The 20,566-nt window shown below is 37.5% G+C and overlaps 2 protein-coding genes across 3 annotated transcripts; both read left to right on the top strand.

Moving 5' to 3' along the window:
- The first annotated feature begins 1,091 nt into the window (after nt 1–1,091).
- MS3_00008732 (uncharacterized protein) lies at nt 1,092–3,648 on the top strand. The gene has a single exon (XM_051217074.1). The coding sequence runs from the start codon at nt 2,747–2,749 to the stop codon at nt 3,380–3,382; it is 636 nt and encodes a 211-aa protein (XP_051065712.1). The 5' UTR covers nt 1,092–2,746; the 3' UTR covers nt 3,383–3,648.
- An 8,346-nt stretch (nt 3,649–11,994) lies between these two features.
- DCAF12_1 (DDB1- and CUL4-associated factor 12) lies at nt 11,995–18,028 on the top strand (the record flags this gene model as incomplete). 2 transcript variants are annotated; one of them, XM_035729672.2, is made up of 5 exons in its annotated part: nt 11,995–12,102; nt 12,144–12,412; nt 12,450–12,597; nt 13,785–14,156; nt 15,729–16,787. In XM_035729672.2, the coding sequence occupies exons 1-5, from the start codon at nt 12,064–12,066 to the stop codon at nt 16,785–16,787; spliced, it is 1,887 nt and encodes a 628-aa protein (XP_035586353.1). In that variant the 5' UTR covers nt 11,995–12,063. The 2 variants fall into 2 exon arrangements, with proteins under 2 accessions (XP_035586353.1, XP_051065711.1); XM_051217072.1 differs by having other exon boundaries at nt 12,450–12,607; nt 12,649–18,028.
- Nucleotides 18,029–20,566: the final 2,538 nt, after the last annotated feature.

Below are 20,566 nucleotides of genomic sequence, written 5' to 3'. Positions count from 1 at the left end.
ATTTTGACCATTCTTCCCAGTATTTTAGCTATGACACTGGTGAAAATGACAGGTCTGTAATTTGATGGAAGTTGTCTTGGTTCTGTTCTATGTACCGGAGTGACATAAGCATCCTTCTAGTTCGTAGGTAACACACCTTGGCTAAGCGACCCACTGAATATTACAAACAGTAAGGCTGCAATATATTGTGCAGTTTGTCTCAGGATTTTGGGATGTTGTTCATCCTGTCCGGTTGACTTTTCCGTGTCTTAAGTGCCAGGAGCCTTAAGTACAGAGTCTTGATCAAAGTCCACGGTGAACAGACGGTCTGTTGACTTCGTATTTGGGTCTAGTTCTTCGTCATGAGGAGGCTCCTGAGTGAAAACTACCTCGAAATAGATTGCCACAGCCCCTGCTTTTTCCTGATCATCCTCTACCATTTCAGATCCCCTCCCTCCCCGTTATCAGGCTGGAAATCCACTTCTGCGTCCTTGTTCTGTAATTTATGTGCGAGAGGTCTCTTAGGATTCTTGATTAAAGACTGGGCTAACTACATTTCTCCACCATCTCAATATTTGCTTTGGGCTTCCTGGATTGTAATAATACACTTATTTCTATCCGACCTGAAGCGTTCCATTGTACTTGTTGTGCCAAGTCTGATTGCGATGTTTCAGAAGTTTTTCTTGTCTTAGTAAACGTCGAATATCCTAGTCCATACACGGATATCAATGTCTTTCTTTCTTTGGGACTGTCTAGGGTATATTTGATTGTATAACTGTTGGAACTAAGTTCACGCCTCTTCAAATGATGCTAAGGAGTCAATGTTCCAGTTCTCAACCGAGGTTGCAGAGTCTATCGCCTTTATGACTGCCTTCCATATGTTAAGACGGGCAGGTACAAATACTTGACAGGCCATCTCACCCATGAACTTCAATTAGATTACTGTATGACCACTTCTTCCTAAAGGTAAAGGAACGTTATTTGACGGACATCATCACCATATATGAAGACGTAATGTAAGATAGACGAGTCTTTTTGTATGTCATATCTGGTGGGATCTCTAATGTGCTGGAGTAAGGCTAGGGCGACTATAGTTTCTAACGGTTGGTGATCAAACGATGTTTTAGATTATCTTTTACCTAAGTTTTTCGGATTTATAGAGTATGCATTAAAGTCACTCACCATATGTATTTTACAACTGTTTGACTAGAGTCTAGGTTTATTTCGGAGGAAGTCGTTCACTACACACTCTGAACTTCAATACACTACAACTAATTCAATTTATTGGCCATTATATTCGTGTTCTAAGTGAATGGGCTTATTTTGGTAGAAAAATAAGCTATTAGCTTAACTGGTAACATGTGTAGTGACTCACATTTATCACGAGAACACGACTGGTTTAATAAAAACAATTATTATTATAACCAGCTGTACCAGTGTTTGTTTTAACGTGCTTTTGTTTGACTGTGCTAATTATAGCCATTTTGTGCTTCCATTACCTTCCATCATTGTTCCGCGGTTTTTGGTACTGTTCGCACGTACTCCTGTCTTCTGCTTCCACTTGTACCATTCCTTGGCACGATCTCGGTATTCGTTCAATACCACGAGATCGCCAACGAAATAAATCTGGTTACGTTCGATCCTCGCCTTCTGATTTGTCTGGCACGTGTTTCTGGGTAGCGGTGTTCACAGTTAATCTCAACACGACGCCACGCTACAATTGGTAATCCCAATCAGACTACAATTGGTGACCCGTATTTTGGAACACGCCTCAGCTTCTGGTCAAATCTTCCAAAGAAGCCAATTCGGTGAGTCTATGATTTATCTATCCACGTCTGTCGTATATTTTCATATTTTTTAATATATAATATACTCGACATGACGGATAACGATAAGAATAGAATTAATATAATAGACTCACACGTATGTGTACCGAATCCTTGTCACTTTTTATTCGCGTGATGATGAATTCCACGCTTTATTCGAGAAATTTTCCCCTATTAACTATTCTCCTCGCTGACCCGGCTGCTTGGTACGGAATGCATTTGCATACGCATTAACGTCTACCTCCCAGCATCAAATGGTTAAGTTGAACGGTTTCATTGCCAACTTAAAAGTGCTCTACGAGCACACGAGAACGACAACTGGTACGAAACCTTATCGCTCGTCCCCTTAGGTATTCGAACGAGCTTGAAGGCAGATATACAATGTTCCGCCACTGAACTTGTATACGGCACGACATTGCGTCTGCCCGGAGAATTCTTCACACCACGGAGCAGACCTAATTTCGGTAAATCAGACTACGTCCATCGACTGTCTGCATTTATGCGAACGCTGTCTCCGGTGTCAACTCGAATACAACATCGACAGGTCGCTCTCCCTCGAGAGTTATCTACCTGTTCACATGTTCTCATACGAGTAGATTCGGTACGCAAACCTTGGCAACAACCTTACGAAGGCCCTTTTCGCGTGATCGCTCGTCACGAAAAGACCTTCAAGGTTGATCGACACGGCCGCGTCGAGATCGTCAGCATTGATCGTCTCAAACCAGCACACGTCGATGACAGTGCCCTATCTGATAACCTGAGACTCAATGCTAGACCTATCAAACCTAGCGGGATCCTTAAATCTTCTTCAGGTCCCACGCTAGATACATCTGAGACCTCATTCTCACGTCCCAGTCAACAGCACGCGTCATCTGCACCGTCTACGGATGAGACGACAGTCTCACGTCCAGATCAGCAGACCACGCCGCCCTTGACTTCGGATGAGATGGCAGGCTCACGCGACGCGAACGAGACTATCGTCTCACGTTCCGGTCGCCGAGTACGGTTACCCGTACGCTTCCTCGACTAGTCGCACAGTCGACAACCGATACGGTATAGGAATATTCCTATGCTACTTGCATGCTACACCCTTCTCTTTTTTGATTTTCTTTTTGTTTCCTGAGCCCGCGCCTTCGACCATCTCCGTTTGGTACCGTCGACTTCAGTCAACTTTGGTGAAAGCTGGCCTGATCACCCATGCTCTTGTCAACGTACTCAGTCGATATATTGGTTTCGAATGCTTGGCATACGCTTGGTCTCGAACTTGGTCGTTATGGTCGCTTCTGGTTCATCGGCTCAACGTGGTTTCGTCCTTCGTCTGCAGCGTTTCTGGTCCGGACCCCTACGAACGCCCTCTTCAGATTCTGGATACAAACCACTCTGGTGTATCATGCCAACTCAAGCAACAAATACAGCACATCGCTCCTGGTACCGTTCTCCGAAAACGACCTTCGTTGGCAACTCGACGATCAACGATCGCTTTCCTGTTCGCCAATTCTTCCGTCCTACAATCGCTCGTCAGCCGATCAGTCCCACGATTTAAACCGCTATTTGTCGAAAGTGTAAACCCTTTCTAGCGGGGGCTCCTGTAGTGACTCACATTTATCACGAAAACACGACTGGTTTAATAAAAACAATTATTATTATAACCAACTGTACCAGTGTTTGTTTTAACGTGCTTTTGTTTGACTGTGCTAATGACAGCTATTTTGTGCTTCCATTCTTTTACTTACACTTCGATTGTAACTTCGCGCGAATTCGGTTACGTTCTGTAACCAAGCTTGTATCCTGGCACGATCTCGGTATCCTTTCGATGCCACGAGATCGCCAGCTAATAAACCTCGACTTGGTCCATTAACTGTCTTCTGATATTTGGCTTCTCGGGGATTTTATGGATCTATTTGGTTACGTCCAACCCTCGCCTGCTGATTCGCTTGGCACGTGTTTCTTTGTAGCGGTGTTCATAGTTAATCTTCAACTCGACACCACGCTACACATGTAAGAAGATAGAATCAAAAGGATAATGGTGGAAATGGAGGTAATAATAAGAGAGATACGGAGTAATTAATAACACACGGTAATGGTAGCCGGTAATTTACGAGACATGCATCAGATACAGCTGGTCCAAGAGGAAGATGGCAACCCGTGAGTGATTATGTAGTGGCACTGGGCCCTAATCACATAATCCTCAGAGCTGAACACGAGGAAACTGGGAAAGTAAATATTTAATACATAACGCGGAGAAAATCCCAGCGAGGGAGGAAGCGGGAAGAGGTAAATCAGTTAATTCGAAATGATCGAACGGCATGGCTCGGCCTTGCAGGTGTGGCTACCCTTGAATGTTCATATAAAATATATTGTTCAATCTCCAGCTTAAATGTGTTTTCAACCATATATTGATGGTTGTTACGACACGATGAGTTGGTGTAGATAATAATGTGACTTCCACGTAAGATCTTATAGAGTAGGCAGTTACATCATAACAAATCTACAATTTTAGGATTAAGTCTATTGTTACAGCCGTACTAATATCATAGTAGGCCATAATTCTACAAGTACTTTTTTGTCAAGTCTCCTCTTAAAGCTATCCACTGAGAGAGCTGTGCTCACTCCGGTTGGGAGCATACCAAATGGGAGAAACTCTTAATGAAAAACGTAATAGCTTGTCTGGATGTCTGTTCTTTGATGTTTACTCTTTTGAGGGTTGCCTTGAGAAGTGTGTAGATCATTTTCTGGCAACATGGTCATGTTAGGGTGGCTCGGTGTACTTAATATATTGTAGGTTCTTGTTTTAGGATTATCATCCACTTGGTTGTCTGTCCCTGTACTTGGTCCAAGAGACATATCATTTTGTACTTTAAGCCAGCGTCCTAGTTCCCCGTCGTTACAAGCACGAGAACACGTCCAAAAGAGTCAACTGAGAGAGTTGTGCGGAGGATGCAAGTGCTTTGTGTCGAGTGAGGAAGAGTGTTCATGGCATGATATTTCAACAGATTGAGTTTTAGCCCATTCCCTACTGCTCAGTCCTCTATTGCAGGGTCCCTTTTAATCTGAAGTGAATCCTTTTCGCCCTTTATGGACCTCTAGATCTTTACATCATCTGCGTAGATTAGTGCTGCTAAGGTAATCTTATCCTTCAGGTCGTTAATATACATCAAGAACAAGAGAGGACCTAGAATTGTTCCATGTGAAATTCCCAGCGGTAGGACCTTTCAACTAGCCTTGGTACGGAAAATCTTGCTCTCTAGGTTTTGAAGCAACGACAGAAGGTCAGCGGAGCTCATCTTAGTAACCTTTGCTATGAGAAGTACATGAGGTAGTGTGTCAAATGATTTTGTGGACTCCGAGAATATCACGTGAACAGTTGGCTGCCAAGTTCTCCAGTGCTATGAGCCGACTAAACTTACAGGACCTATCTTTCTTAACTTGTGTTGAGCTTCACGTAGGATGTTGTTTCTATTCATGTGTTCCTTCATTCGTTCATTGGTTAGTCCTTCGATTGCCTTCGATGGTATTCAGAGTATTGTGACTGATATGTAACAGGCACAGACTTTTCTATCTCCCCCCTTTGAATATTGGAACGAGAGTGGTTTGCTTCCATCCTCTTGGGAGTTGGTGTGAATATAGTGAGTATACTGATGGCTTCAACGCATTGTTTCAAGATTATCGGTCGGATGTCATCACATTCTGGTGGCTTTCCTAGGCTCAGGGATTTCGATTTCACTACTGCTAGCCCTAAAGTTTGTTGGATATCACATAGGCCCTCAACCGGCACCAGAGTTGAGAGGCGTTTGACGTTTGCAAGCTCCTGGTTCAGTTGGTTCATGAAGTTGGGGACGAAGATCTCTGGCATCTCTGATCTAGTGAGATCTTTGCCATTTGACTCTTTGCGGGTACAGATACTGTACGGATATTGTTTGCGTGTACTCCGGTTGTTGATTACACAAAATGCCACTTGTGGATAACGACACTATGCACATAACCAAGCCTATGTAGGACTCTGTACGCTCTCCAAGCATCCGTATGTATTGTAGTACCTGGCTGCAGCCAGTGCTATTGACGATTTTATTATCCAGTTCGCAATAATTGTCATAATTTGCCTTAGTTGGGGATTATATATAGGGTTTTAATCACGAACTGACATCAGCTACAATGCCAGAAATCTATTAAGTCAAATGGATGAAAGGCTTTCACGCCAAAATCCGTGATCTGTTATCTTATACCTGATTGATTCGTCCACAACTTATAGTCTCGCCGTCTTATTTGTTATAGCCGCTCAACTATCACATTCTGTGCAAAAGTCCCTGTGAACCGATCGTACGTTAGCATTAAGCACTGAACTTGACACTGTGACCTTGCAATCTCTACAACGCTTCTGATTGGCTCGTCCATAAATTAGAAATTCGCCGTGGTTGGCCAAATCTAAGTGTAAATATGGTGCTTATTATGTTCTCTTTTTCTTCCAGCTTGTCTGCTCTTCCAAAACGATTCAGGGCTGTGGAAAATTTTGCGCTGAATGGATGTGCAGAGTTAGAAATGATATGCCGATTTGAATTAGTTGGTTTTCGGCAAGTGGTTAAATTTCGTCCAATCCTGGTATTGGTACCTACAAACTTGTTATTGATCACTTACTTAGTCTTACTAATCGGCTGACCACGAGATCACCACTAGGGCTTACTTTCAACAACAGCTTTGTAGCTGATCTTGAACAAACGAAACTTGGACAAGAAATCAAAGATATAAATTTGTACAGAAAATGTGTTTAAGATACATTCATTATTTTTGATAATATTGATCATGTCTCACAGTTGCTCTACCGACTTAACTAACAAAACACATTAACATTAAGTTTACAATGGAACATCATAATAATCAATATAAATATGTAGACTTAAAAATACAATAAAGAAGTCATGAAACAACGGAGGAAACTATATTCAGAAAAGAAACATCGACAGGGAAACACTCAAATCATAATAGTTTCAGATCCAGTGGTTATGAAATCGTTTAGCCAAACCCTGCATAATGGGCTAGAAGGTTGCGCTCAACTGGAAACACACAGGAAGAAATAGAATACTTCGAAGGGTGTCTTGTAAAATATGAGTATCCAAACAAGTTGTTCCTGAAGTACGGAAATTTCCAAATCAACAACCATTAACAGAAAACCTATCTTTATTCGGCTTGCATTCAAAGGTAGGAGCATTGATTAAAGGATTAAATCAGCGCTAAATATAAGCTTACCTGAAGCTAAATTCTTTTCGGCTTGTAACACCGGATGTTTCCTAAATCGACCAATAGTGGATTAACGCCCTTTTTGCGGCCACTCAAATGCATTTACGAATTCATATGTACTTATTGAAGAAAATTTACAAAAAGAACTGAAAGAATGATATCTACAAGGTTTTCGGGACATTTTCCCTGTAAGTTGTGTCTGAACGTAAATAAAGTATTCACGCGTGTGACTACCGAGCCCTTAATAAGTAGTGTACACAATGTGGTGTCTCAAAAACGTTTGAAATGACTAACAGACAACGGACACTAATTTCACTTTTTCAGTGGCCAATACCATCAAACGCTTTGGAATTGACCTTTGTGTGCCAAAAGAAAGTGTGGTACACTTGTCGTTGCCATGGCATGATAGTTATATTATTTTAACGCATGTCAGTTACATTATCTTTTTAATACGGTTCGTAAAGCACGGTGAAACTTACCACTGACGTTTACTCAAGAAGTTGACTTTAATCTTATGTCGGATAAGTGCCTTGACCATCATTTCTTTGTTGAAAGTTTGTACTTATCCAATGTCTCTTACGTGTTCAACCTTTTCTCACACTACTTATTATTTTGTCTTCAACAGATAAATACTAAACAATCCAAACTATTTTCTTAAATGTATTGTCCCCCTTTTTCTAATGTCTTTTCTAACTAAACTTCATTGATTATTGTTGTGACTTTAAGGCCGGCTTGTTACCATGTGATTTGTTCGCCAACTGAAATGCGACTTCTTTAATCTTAGTACCGTGCTAAACCCATGATGTTCGACCGGTATGAACAGCCTAGCGTCCCTGTTGGTTCTTTTACCTCCTAACCCTTCTAGTTGAGTTCAGAACACCAATACCAGCTTCCATTATGCAAACCATTTATTTCAAACATACTTGGATTATGTACAAGCCATACAGACCAAATCACTCCATAAGATAGGGGATAACATTTATACAAGATCAAGTCAAAACGTAGCTGTGAACGTGGGAGAATGCAATCAATAAACTGAACATAACTGAAGATTAGTAAATAGTATAATAATAGTCAGTGGGTCAAAATGAAGCTTATAATAAGATGAATATAGATGTATACAGTCTAATCACTGAATAGTCATACAATATGGATATACATATTATATTAGTTCATTAATAGTTTTCAGAAGGTGCCCGTAGTTTAACCTTCACTAGGATATAAAAATTATAGTGTGCAATAACATTTTTGTAATAACATTTTAGTTAAAAATTCTGGCTGTTCGTGGCTGACAGCAAGCCTTGAAATGTAATGAATTCAGTTCGCTCTGCAAATATTATATTTTTTAATAATATATATACTTTGTTACATCCCAATGAGTAAAAAAATGGTTTCTGACGTTTTAAACTTGTGTTACTTTAATTTCGGTTATTTATATACTCTGAAGAAGTGGCTTACATTGAGTCACGAAGCGTCAGAAGCACAATTTCTCCACTCGTTGGGATGAAACAAATTGAATTTATTGTTATCTCTCGACTGAACACCCAATTTATTTGGAACTATCAAGTCCAACCTTAGTATAGATACATATTGTCCTTGTAACTTTATTTAAACATGAAGTATTGTTGGCGAATGTGAATAAATTTGCTGTATTGCCGAAACTTCCGACTCCTAAGAACAACAGTTTGTATTCATCCAGAAAAGTAAACAATTCGTAAGGCACACTAGTTTGTCTTTTGGTATTAAGTCTGTCTTTCATATGGTGAGCTGCATCTTTGTAGTTTATATCAGTTTCGTTATGCAGATTGTTGTTCCTCAGAATAGCTTAGACATATGCAAAGTTACGTAAAAGTTTCAAGTCGTTTACTACCTGGACACTGAATGATGATGGATCATGACCAATTGATTAGGTCAGAAGAATGGATTTGTTGTCTTTCACTACCGTCTGCAGCAGTACTTCCCATTTAATGCGAAAATTAATTGCTAACACAGGTAAGTCTCATTCATTTATTGTTGATTCCGGCAACATACAGCCAGTAATTTGTAATAGAAATCGGTTGCTTTTCATAATGATATCCCCTTTAAGTTTGCCGACTATGAAGTTACTGGCCTGACTAGCCATTATTTACCCATTATTGTTACATTTAATATTCCATCGAGGAAATTAGAGGGCAGTTGTGTCAATATTCCATTGGTAGTTAATTGATATGGTCCATTGGTGCTTGGGTTCAGGGGCCTAAGTTTACCAGACTTATGCATTTCCTCATATACGAGGCTTTCAGACACTTAGAAGTGAAGGATGTGCCCATATTCTTGAAACGTAGGCTATTTTGATATGGTCTTAATAAGGCTGTAAATGATAAGCTAGATAAATTGATTGAAAAAGGGATAAAAATTTCGGCTCAATAGTCCAGGCGCGATACTTCCATTGTGATTCTATCAAAATGAACAGAAAAACATCTATAATTCGTACTGATTGCAACATAACACTAAATACTTGGCTTTTTCGACAAGGTCGTACCATTGAATATGTAGAGGCATTGAACCGTAGCCGAACGACCTTTAAAGTCCTTCATATAATTACTAAGAAGATTTGTATTCAACAATCGACACGAAGAGTAGGTTAATAATGGATAACGCGGGATCATTAATTCAATAAATTGGTTGGTATGGTTCAGCACGGCAGACGTGGTCATTCTGTATAACTTGTCTTTACTCACACTAAACATATTATTCTGTCTTTAGCCTAAATGTGTTTTTTACTAACTTCATACGTACAATGAGTCAGTGTAGACAGTGATGTGACTTCCATGTAAGATTTTTTAGATTAAGCAGTCACATCATGACAAATTTACAATTTTAGATTTAGGTTAATTACCTGAGCAATGCTAATAAATAAGTAGACCATGATTCTACAAACACAAACAAGATATTTTGTGTAAACTGTTGGGGTCAAGGCATTTTTCTAAAATTGAATTGTGAGATGCATATTCACAAATTCTATCGGATAAAACCTCTAGTGTACTAACTACTAATAATGCATCATTTGGGCTGTCCAGATACAAGTTCTTACCGTTCTGATTAAATTTTTCCATTACAATGTTCCAGAAGATAATAAATCAGAATATGATCAGTCTAGGTGGTACTGAAACGTATCAGGATGATATTTTAGTTCATAATGAAGTCAATAGGTTACATAATGAAGGTTTTTTGTAAAGTCATCCGAACGATTGTTTGACAAATATGGCCGTAAATCCTTACAAGCGTCATTTCAAACTAAATTCTATCAACTGCTTAGACTAAACTGTAGACGCTTGATGTTTCAAACTTGATATGATTCGCCAAGCTACATTGATCTAAGCACCTTCAACCACGAATTTATCAGCAGTGGGATCGTGGGTCGATGCTCCGTAATTATTTTTGACTTTACAAAAGTATTAACTTCACTTTTCATCCCCAGTCCTGGAAAAGTTTTTAGGGCAACAAAAACATGATGATATACTTGGGAAGACTTTATTATTATTGTTAATAGCTTTATTCAATATTATATTTTGGTGCAATATAGAATTCTCAGCACGGTTATAAATGGTGAGGCTTTCCTCACACTGTTTTCACCAACCGAAAATTTCATCAATATTACAGATGCATCTCATTTTGAGTTAGGTGTGGTTTTGGAATAGAATGAGAAACCTGTTATTTTTGTTTTGAGGCAATTAATCGTAAAAGAGGCTTAAGATGGGGTATGGGGAGTCAAAAACTGCATAAACACTTATCTAGAGTAAAATTGTACGTTGTAGCTGGTATTAGGAGTTGACGTTTATTTACTATCCAACCCAGTCACTCTACCAGTCATCTGCAGTCATGAACCTGTGATCAAATTCAGAGTTGAGTGCTCATGACTTCACCGCTAAGCACTGATTCAGCAGATTTTATATCACGGATTTTTTGGGAAAGACTATTTAACGAAGGTTATTGTATACTGGTTCAACTATTACCTGTGTGTGTAGTAGAACTTGTGATACACACTAGTACTTATAAAATATTTCATTACTTGCACGGTCTTTCACATCCAGGCATCAGAGCAACAACAAAGCTCATTACCGAACGTTTTGTGTGGCCTAAAATCGACTCGGATGTTAAGCGATGGACACGTAGCTGCCTCCAGTGCCAACGCAGTAAAACGCAGAAACATCCCTCCAGTCCAATTGGGAAGTTTCCTATCCCTGACAAACGCTTCCAGCACGTCGGGCTCACCAAATAATTGTGATGGACCAAAAGTATAATAAACAAAAATCAGCGATAAAGTTATTACGTCCAAAAGTCAATGTAACAATAACAATTTATAAATTAGTAACAAAATAAAAGTTCTGGGACGTTACTTAAATCAGCTAGTTGTTGCGTGTTCCGTTGAGTTTTGGTCCCAAAAATCAACAATTACTTATGAGTAATAACTCCAATGAGGTAAATATGACTCCAGTAAGTTTCTTTGACGTAGGATGTAATAGAAATAGCACAGCAGTCTAAAATGTGGATAATATCCGTTTTAGAATGCGATTAACTCGATAACGCGTGAGAATAGAACAAGGAGCATGTGTGTGTAGTAGTGTATTTGCGAACAACCAAAAGTGTGTCACGCTATGTTAGTATCACAACGGAAAGTCTTCAAGGTCATTTACTAAAACAACAGGTACAATCATTTAATGATAAATGTACATGCGGTGAGAAATTGACAAATACAAATAATATTAAAAACTATTTACAAAATAAGCTTGCTAGACCTATCTCCACAAACACATGGGTGAAATTCAGCAAAAATTTACCTATCTTTTTGACAGTTGAGAATTGCAGAAAACACAACCAGTTTCCTTTAGCTTACCATAAAGTTAGTGGTAAAACTGAATGTAAACAGATTACTTCTTCAGTCTTTAAAGTTAGTTTTACTATACGACCTTGAGGCGTTTAATTCATCAATTCGGGCGCTAGTCACAACTTGCTTGTTTTCCCGTGATAAGTTCAAAGATTTTATATGGTACCTCCTACTAAACGTAAGGTTTTTAATGGACAGGTAAGGTTTTTAGATTCACCAGCAGTTGGTCTCTACTTTAGAAACTCAAACCAATCATAAAGTTACTGCGTTCTCGTGAATTAGGCACGAGTCAGTACATTGGTACGGGTCAGATACCAGAGTCTTCATCTAAGTTTCCATTCGTGTGGCAAAGACGCAGTCTGGATCCTGGCCATAGAAATAAAATCTTCGCCTGTCAGTGGATTACGAATAACCATGTTGTCTATGGTACAAAATGTAACAATTTAGTTCTATATGACTGCACCTCAAATGAAAGCTTTGACATTCCTTTGATAAAATCAAATACTCCGTATGGAAATTATATTCTTAATGTGTTAATATTTTAGATATGCAAATCAAATTAATCCTTGTGCTTGTGGTATTCATTCCATTCAACTCAATACATCGAAAACGTTTGTAGCTACGGGGGGAGATAATGTCAACCATATCGGAGTCTATAGATTGTCGGAATTTTCTCCTCACTGTTTACTTTGCGTAAGTCAAAGTACGGTATGGTTAGATTTCATAAAATGTGTGCTTGGATAGGTCTCTTGTTTTGAACAGTGATATGATTAGATATGAGTTCACATTGATGAATTCTGGTCGTTCTAAACTAGATGCAGACTTACTGAGCTATCTTCACCGTGACACACGTGGTGATAAACGTCAAATTACGTAGCAGGAGATCAATTAAGATGAGGGAGACTCATTTGCTATCCATTTGAATTTTTCTAAAATACTATTACCTTTATTGACTAACGGGCTTTTGTACTCAACCTTGAGACACGCTTTATATGTGGAGGTTGGTCATTAATACCCTGCTACTGAGGAAATTAGGTGAAATAGGAGTTGAAGTTCCATCCTGGTGGTTGGAATCCGAACAAATCTACCATTATGTCCTCTCCATCAACTCTTCGGTTGCACGTTAAAGGTCTCACCGTGAACGCAATGCCTTTATTTTATGAAACTACCAAGGTAAGCTGACCTTTCTGACTAAGAACTCAGAGGTTTTTACAAGCCAGAAGAGTTCGAATTACACAGGACTAGTGCACATCCGTACAGTGTTCTTCGTCGCTTCATGTGCATGTGCGTCACCTAAATCAATCAGTATGCCGGTACATTCCTATACATTCGCAAACACTATAGGTATAACAATTAATAGTTAACATGGCAATGGTAAATAGCTGAGGGTGACAAATAGTCTTCACGCTCTTATGATTATACCTTAAAAATAAAATAAGGTATTCGTCACCTAGTGCACCTAATCAGATGTCGGTAATAAACGGTACACTAAAGCTATCCACCGGGCTTTCAAGAGTAGCTTCTAGTTGAAGGCTTCTTGTGTTTGCGTGGAGTTCCAGTTTAGAAATTTGTTCCAGTTCATCAAGTTATAATTTTCAAAGTACTTCATTTTAACCGTTAGCACCATTCATCTTTACACTGAACGTACTTCAAAACTGGACATTCAAACTTTTACATTGTTACTATGTTGTACTTAACAGTACTCATATACTGTGTATGTGCTCAAAATAAAGGTTTGAAATATTTTGTCTTCAAATTCCGCATATATAGTTATTTTATAAATCATTTTGACCAATTATTACACAAAAAATCAATATTAATTTTTTATAACCGACTGCAGGCGTTTGAGTTAGTTTTTATTCCCTAAATTTAATTTTTAGGATTGCCATAATGATTGGGTTTTTGACTTACGGTGGCTAGATGATACCTGTTTAGCGTCATGTTCACGAGACTCATCGTTAGCTTTATGGCGGATTCCGTCTTCTGAACAATACCCTAACAATGACAACAGAATATACCGAAGTGCCGGCGCCGCACCAGATTCATCTGTATTCCATATCCGACGTCCTATCGCGTACGCCATGTCATCTACACCTGATGATCGTTTTCGTGCTTTGGAGTATCTTCCGACTCAGACAAGCCTTGCAGTTGTTTCAATGTCGCGTCGCCTGTACTTATATGATGCTGTTCGAATGGGTCTGGATAAACGGACACGTCCGATTTACACTTTAGTTTTGAGAGATGCTTATCAGGTTGGTTTATACCTATACTGTAAATTTACCATAACGTTTATTATTAACGTACATTGTAAGTAGCAATACTGTTTGGACGTCAGTTCACTTGAATATTAAATGACCGTGTTGCATACTGAGAGAGAATAACATTCAAGGGTTGTGAAATTTATTAAGAATGATGAGTTATGGAAAACAACCTCTTTGGTGTATAGAACTTTAAGTCACGTTTTTAATAGAAGCCACTGACGCTGATCGTATCGTATCGTATCGAATAATGTCAGTTATTGTGTGAAATTTAAATCGTCGTGGAGTAAGTATATGTACAGATGTGGAATGTCTAACTTCCATAGGTTTCACCTGGTCATTCTGAGTTATGGCGCTGCCATGCAAATAGTAAATTGCCAACATTCTTCAAATGTATGATCTTTGATGCTCAAGCTTTTGTAACTTCGATGTTTTTCAATTTTATTGAAGAGAAGAGATAGCTATGCTGGAACAACACTTTTGCATGATCCGGTATAACGGTAAAATAACATAAATAGTTTTCAGTTAATCCCCTTTTGTAGTATAACTGTTAGGTTAGACAAGTTTTCTAGTTTCGAGTGTGGCTTCATTAAACAAACATAATAATCAAATACGCACTTTCTGCAAAACTTAAAGTATGCATGTTTGTTCGTTTTAAGATGTATTCACTTATTTGAAAATATTGACTGTTGATTAAATCCCCCAACATTTAAAATACACCTACCAAAAAACTAAACTATTAGGCTTCAATATAAGCTTTAAAAATCTGTACTTTTATTTATCTTTGGCAAGTGTATTTAATATTTAGTGGGCACAAATCGGAACTTTCTAGGCACCATCAAGATTCAGCTCAACCACATTATTTTGAAAGCACTTTCAAATCACAAATGTTCACTTGTCTGCAGTTTTGTGTTACCTATCTTTTACAGTCGTGGGCAGCAGACGTGTTTTAGAGCGTTCCGCACTGTTTTGCTGTATTTACATTTTGGTGATTATGATCCACGTTGATTCACTTTTATTCAATAAAATAATACAGAAAGGAAAGAATACTAAAAGTATGGTAAGATTAAAGTGGATATAAAAAAACCAATGTGAGTCGATAATTGAGAATACTTTGTCTACTAAACACAAAATAACTATTAAGTCTGTCAACACCATTGCGAATAATTCTGAATGACTCATATCTCATGTAGAAGTAAGATGCATGTAATACAGACATTCGTTAATAAATGATAATCATGTAAACAGTCAGATAATAAAAACTTATACGACTACTAAATTTTTATAAGTTGTGGGTTTTCTTCGTCCAACTGTTGATCTCAGCCAAATAATCTTATTCTTTTCTTGCAAACGACGTGATGATCGAATATAATGAAAACAAACTAAACAAACCTAATGCGAAACTGCTCTGCCTCATTGCGCCTTACTGCTATTTTCATCATTTGTTTCAGGTTCTAATGCTTTTTTAAAAGCTACCTCAATTGTAAAAACTATCAGTAATAGTAATTTCAGTTCACTTCAAGTCGCTGAAATTTATTGGTTCTTCTATTTTAAATCTCATTTTAGGAAGCTGTAGCTCTTCGACGTTGGCCATCTGAACCTAATTGCATAGCACTTGCAACTCATCATTGTGTACTTTTGTTCGATATTCGATGTTCTACAGTCAAGGTTGGAGCTGCAGCACGCTGTATACTTCCTCCCTTAGATGTATCAGGTGTCCGGTCTTTGAACTTTGCTGAATCAGTTTTGTCTTATGGCACTTCCAGTGGTCAAGTGCACTTTTATGACCTTAGAAGTGATCATCATCTGCCAATACAGTTGGACGTTGGTCCTGGTTGGTTGAAACCACAAACATGTGATGAATTTGAGATACCGTCTGTTGTGTCCTCTTCAGTTGCCCCAATTTCCAGACCGGTTTCACAACCTCAAGCAATAGTTCAAAGTTCTAACTGGAATGCACCTTCTCCGCCACCTTCCCCTGCACATCCAGCTCTTTTGACACGGTCTCTAAATACTGTTCGTTCATCACAACTTAGGGCTGAAGTTGTTAACAATATACGTGTTCGTTTAGACAGAATCCAACATCGTCTGTCAAGTTTACGTAGTCGGCGTGGCTTGGCAGTGGCTGGAGCTTTAAACACCCACCCATTTGTCGAGGCGTCGGTGTCTGACAGGTCGAGTTACGCTAATATTCGAAGTGATACATATCAACAGAATACCACTACAGAGGATGGTAATGATTCTTCATTATCTGAATCATACTTCCCAGTCGATGACCTCCAGTCAACCACAAATAATGAGACTGCGACGGTGGATTCTCTGGATGGTAATAATCAAAGTTCAAGTGAAGCAAATGAAGTTGATACACCTTCTACACATGTAGTAATGCCTTTTGGTTTACCACGTTTACAAATCCGTGATCCACATTTAGGACCTATTTTTTTAGGAATGAATTATTTTGGCAATATTCATTCTGATTTTGTATCTTTTCCTACATTTTTCAACCAACGTCGAATGCTGGCTGTTTATACACATGAATACGACCCTTCAGGTACACGTTTGTTCACAGCAGGTGGTCCAATCGCTTCCACATTTCATGGGAATGTCGCTGCCTTATGGGAGTAAAGCTTGTATTTTACTAGTACTACTATTTGTTTTATTTCACCAGCGGTCTTTCTATGTGTTTGCGTATGCGTGTTGGCACATAACTTACTGACCATTAGAATATCTATTCACATAATGTATTTACTTTTCTTATTGTCAAAATTTTTTTTCCTACTTGTTTCTTCAGTGTTAATGTATCTATTTGCTTATTTTCTCCTTGACATGCTCACTATATATGTTCTTCACTTTCCTTATCTATGTAGACTGTTTCATCATTACTTGGATGCTTTATGCTGTTTATACTGTAGCTTTACTGTTGTTCACTTCTGTGATTTCATTTCAGCATCTTTTTATCTATGTTCAGAAGTTAATTTCTTGTTTATACTTGTCCTAGGTTAATAATAGTCGAGTTGTTTATAACCATATTTACATTCAAAATAATTATAACATCTATAGATAATCATCAATCGAATTCAGATATTCACTCATTACTGATTACATTTAATGTTCGCACTATAAGAACATGTACTTTATTTCCCAAGGCTTCCTTATATACAACAAAATTTCCCTGTATAATCTGTACATATTACTTTCTGATTAATACCAAATAAATTGTATTTTTCTTGTGTTCATTTTGTGGTATTTTCGTTTATTTGCAAATTGTTTTCCGTTGGATTTAGGTTTTCATCTTGGTTTGTGATTTTTATCTGTTAATTTGAGTTCCTGATTAAACTAACATTCCCATTTATCCATGCAGTTAAATCAGTTCTGATTTTCGGAGGTGTTGATATATAAGTAACGTAGTCGGTGTGCACTGAACTAATTATTTCTAGTTTTAATTAGTGTAATTAAGTAAAAGCGCTCCCGTACATACCATATTGGTAAAACTTGTACCTTACGGCTGAGGAATGTAGTCGTCAGTTATAAGTCAACTCAATATGGTACTGCGCAGTTGTATGAACAGTATAAGTCAGTGGAGCTTCTCAACTGCGAGGGCCTTTATTGTTCGTGATAATTAGAGGTTATATCACTCATTTCTGAGTCACTATTTGGAATGCGAACACGGATCAAACCTAATCAAAATCAATCCATTAGAATTAATGTATATGTACTATTTAGGAACTAAAATGTGCCTGGACTTGATGATTAAAGACATTTAATTAAATATAAATTACGGTGCAGTAATAAAAATCGGTTTATGGTTCCCATCATTGCAAATTAAACAACTTTGTGTCTTAATATTACTTCTACTTGCCTTTCGTAGTTTGTTTAAAAATGATTACTAATTCATTGTACTTGTACAAGACTGGTTCTAAATGGATTACTTCGATTATTTTGCCGAATTTCGCATTCTAGTTGGGTTATATTTGTGAGCAGTTTTTAGGTGAAACACTTTCTACCGATATGATAAAGTGTTTTGTCAAAGGTTCACTGTAAAACATATGATTGGAAGATGTTTGGTTTGTTAAACATATATTACACTTCGTAGCTCTTTTAGCAAAATAAATTGCTTCTGGGTAATGAGTAGTCACAAAAGGAAACTAATTTCCATTTTTTTAAAGCACTCACTGAAATTTCAAAGAAATTCCATGTTGAGTATTGTGAAGGGATAAGCAATCAGTGTGAAATACATGTATTTTTGAATAAAAAATAAGTTGGTGTAATTATTGTGTTTCACGTTGCATGATATTTAATTAGCCCTTTTTCTATTGATTTTGCAAAATATGTTAACTGTTAGCTTGCTATAATGATAGTAATTCGGTAGTGATAGATTCTAGCAAATATTAGTAAAAAAAGCTAATACTCATGCTAGTCATCATAGTAACAACTACTTTTACTCACTGTTGTTAGATTCAAATCAAAATTGTGAAGTTTGACATCAGTTTGAACTAAAAAAGTGTAATCATTAAAGTCGGTTCAAACATGTTTTGTCTTGTAACTTGATAATCTAGCCTTTCACTTTATAGAATTCTTCCAGGATTATAAACAAGCCACATACCGCTTCTTTTACTTTTCTTATCACAAAACATGTTATACTACTTGAAATCGGTAGATTGCTTTTAATGGGTATTTGCAGGTACATAAATCGAGGCCAATTTTTGAATTAGATTTCAGTGAAAACTGACTATGAGGATGTATTGATATAGGTTTATTTAATCTGTTCTGGATGTTTGATAATAATCTAGAAGTATTTCTAGACAACTTAAACTATTTACTCGTCAGCAGTATTTTAGATGAACATATTCTCTTGGAATGTTAAACACAACGAGACCCCAGAAATCACGCTTAAGAATCCAGTATTAGCGTTGTAGTGATCTCAATTCACTGTGATAGCTAGAACAAGGAGGAGATTAACGAAATCATGGATTGTTACCCATTCCAAATTGTAAGGCAAATTTAATTTCATGATCGCTCAAAAAACTATAATTAACGAAGTAGAATGGTTTCACTAGAGGAAATCAGTGGTTAGAGAATTTTAGTGGTACAAATCGAGGTGTCTCTCGTATATTATGATTTGGTTTTACCAGTTTTTGATTCCATTTTTATCTTTTTATCCTTGTTTGTATTTTTATTGAGTGATGATTGTTCATTACCGTGGATGTTTTGTGATACTCCTGTCGTTAAATGGAGCAAATTTTTTGTGTAAGAGCACTTGTTACCTACACTAATTTGGTTACCTTTCTGTTTATTGATTTCATTTTAAGTGAACTGATCCCCCCTATAAGATCATTTTCCTCCTGACTACTTTCAACCCTCCTAACTCCAAAATGGAGTGTACATATAGTCGAGTCACTCAAACTGGTGACCACGTTGCAACTTGATCGACTGAAAACAGTCAACTCTAAGGAATGGACAAATGATATTTACCACTAATCAACGTATATTTCCAATTTAACAATAAAACCTACAAATAGACGGAAGGAACGTCAATTGGATCACCAATATAGGGACTTATTATATAAGCAGTGATACAGAGACTGTAAGCCTCGATTTTACTAGTGATTCGCAGATTCGTTGTTTGGACGACTCATTCGTCATCAAAAAGATGAGCTGAAAAACACCTACAATTTGGTCAACGTCTTCGATAAATGAACATCTTTCAAAAGAACGGCTATCCACAAATGCTCGTCAAAAGATATCAATCCAAATCCTCAGCAATAGTGAAATCAAATACAGAAACCAACAGACAGATTATTTTATCATATATAAAAAGCATCAGAAATTACGAGATTATTAAAGCCGTTTAGAATTGGTATAGCACATAAACCAGAAAATCACCCCAATCAGTCTTATACTAACCAAAGAATGAAATAAAAGAAGAACTGAACATCATCTGCAATATAAACTGTTCCGATCGTGAGAAACACTACATCGGAGCTACACCATATAACATTTTTACTGCTGTATAAACCTTATTGTACATTTATAGGTATCAATGCCAAGGTTGGACTTGTTGGTTTCAAATAAATTGAGCATTGTGTGGAGGGTTAATAATAAATATATATTCACTATTATACATTAGTCGAGTTTTATTGGCTTGGAACTGAAATTCCGTTATGATGCCGTATATAATTATTTTTCTTGTTAAGTGATTAGAAAAAATCTACAAAACACCCTGAACGTAGATTGTAAACTTCTAAGGATTGATTTAAAAGGTTTTGCGAAGTGTATTATGGACGTGAATCAAATAAATGCTTTGAAATATCACCTTTCATACTAGGTTTCTTGGCTAATATTAATTCAGTTAAGGTTAGTTAGCACTGACATGAGAAACGCCATCATTTGATTTAGATTTTGCA

The sequence above is a fragment of the Schistosoma haematobium genome, chromosome 6 (assembly GCF_000699445.3).
Source record: "Schistosoma haematobium chromosome 6, whole genome shotgun sequence".
In the NCBI taxonomy this organism is placed as follows: Eukaryota; Metazoa; Platyhelminthes; class Trematoda; order Strigeidida; family Schistosomatidae; genus Schistosoma; species Schistosoma haematobium.
The sequence above is the reverse complement of the archived record's forward strand: the minus strand, read 5'-3'. Positions and strand labels throughout refer to the sequence as shown.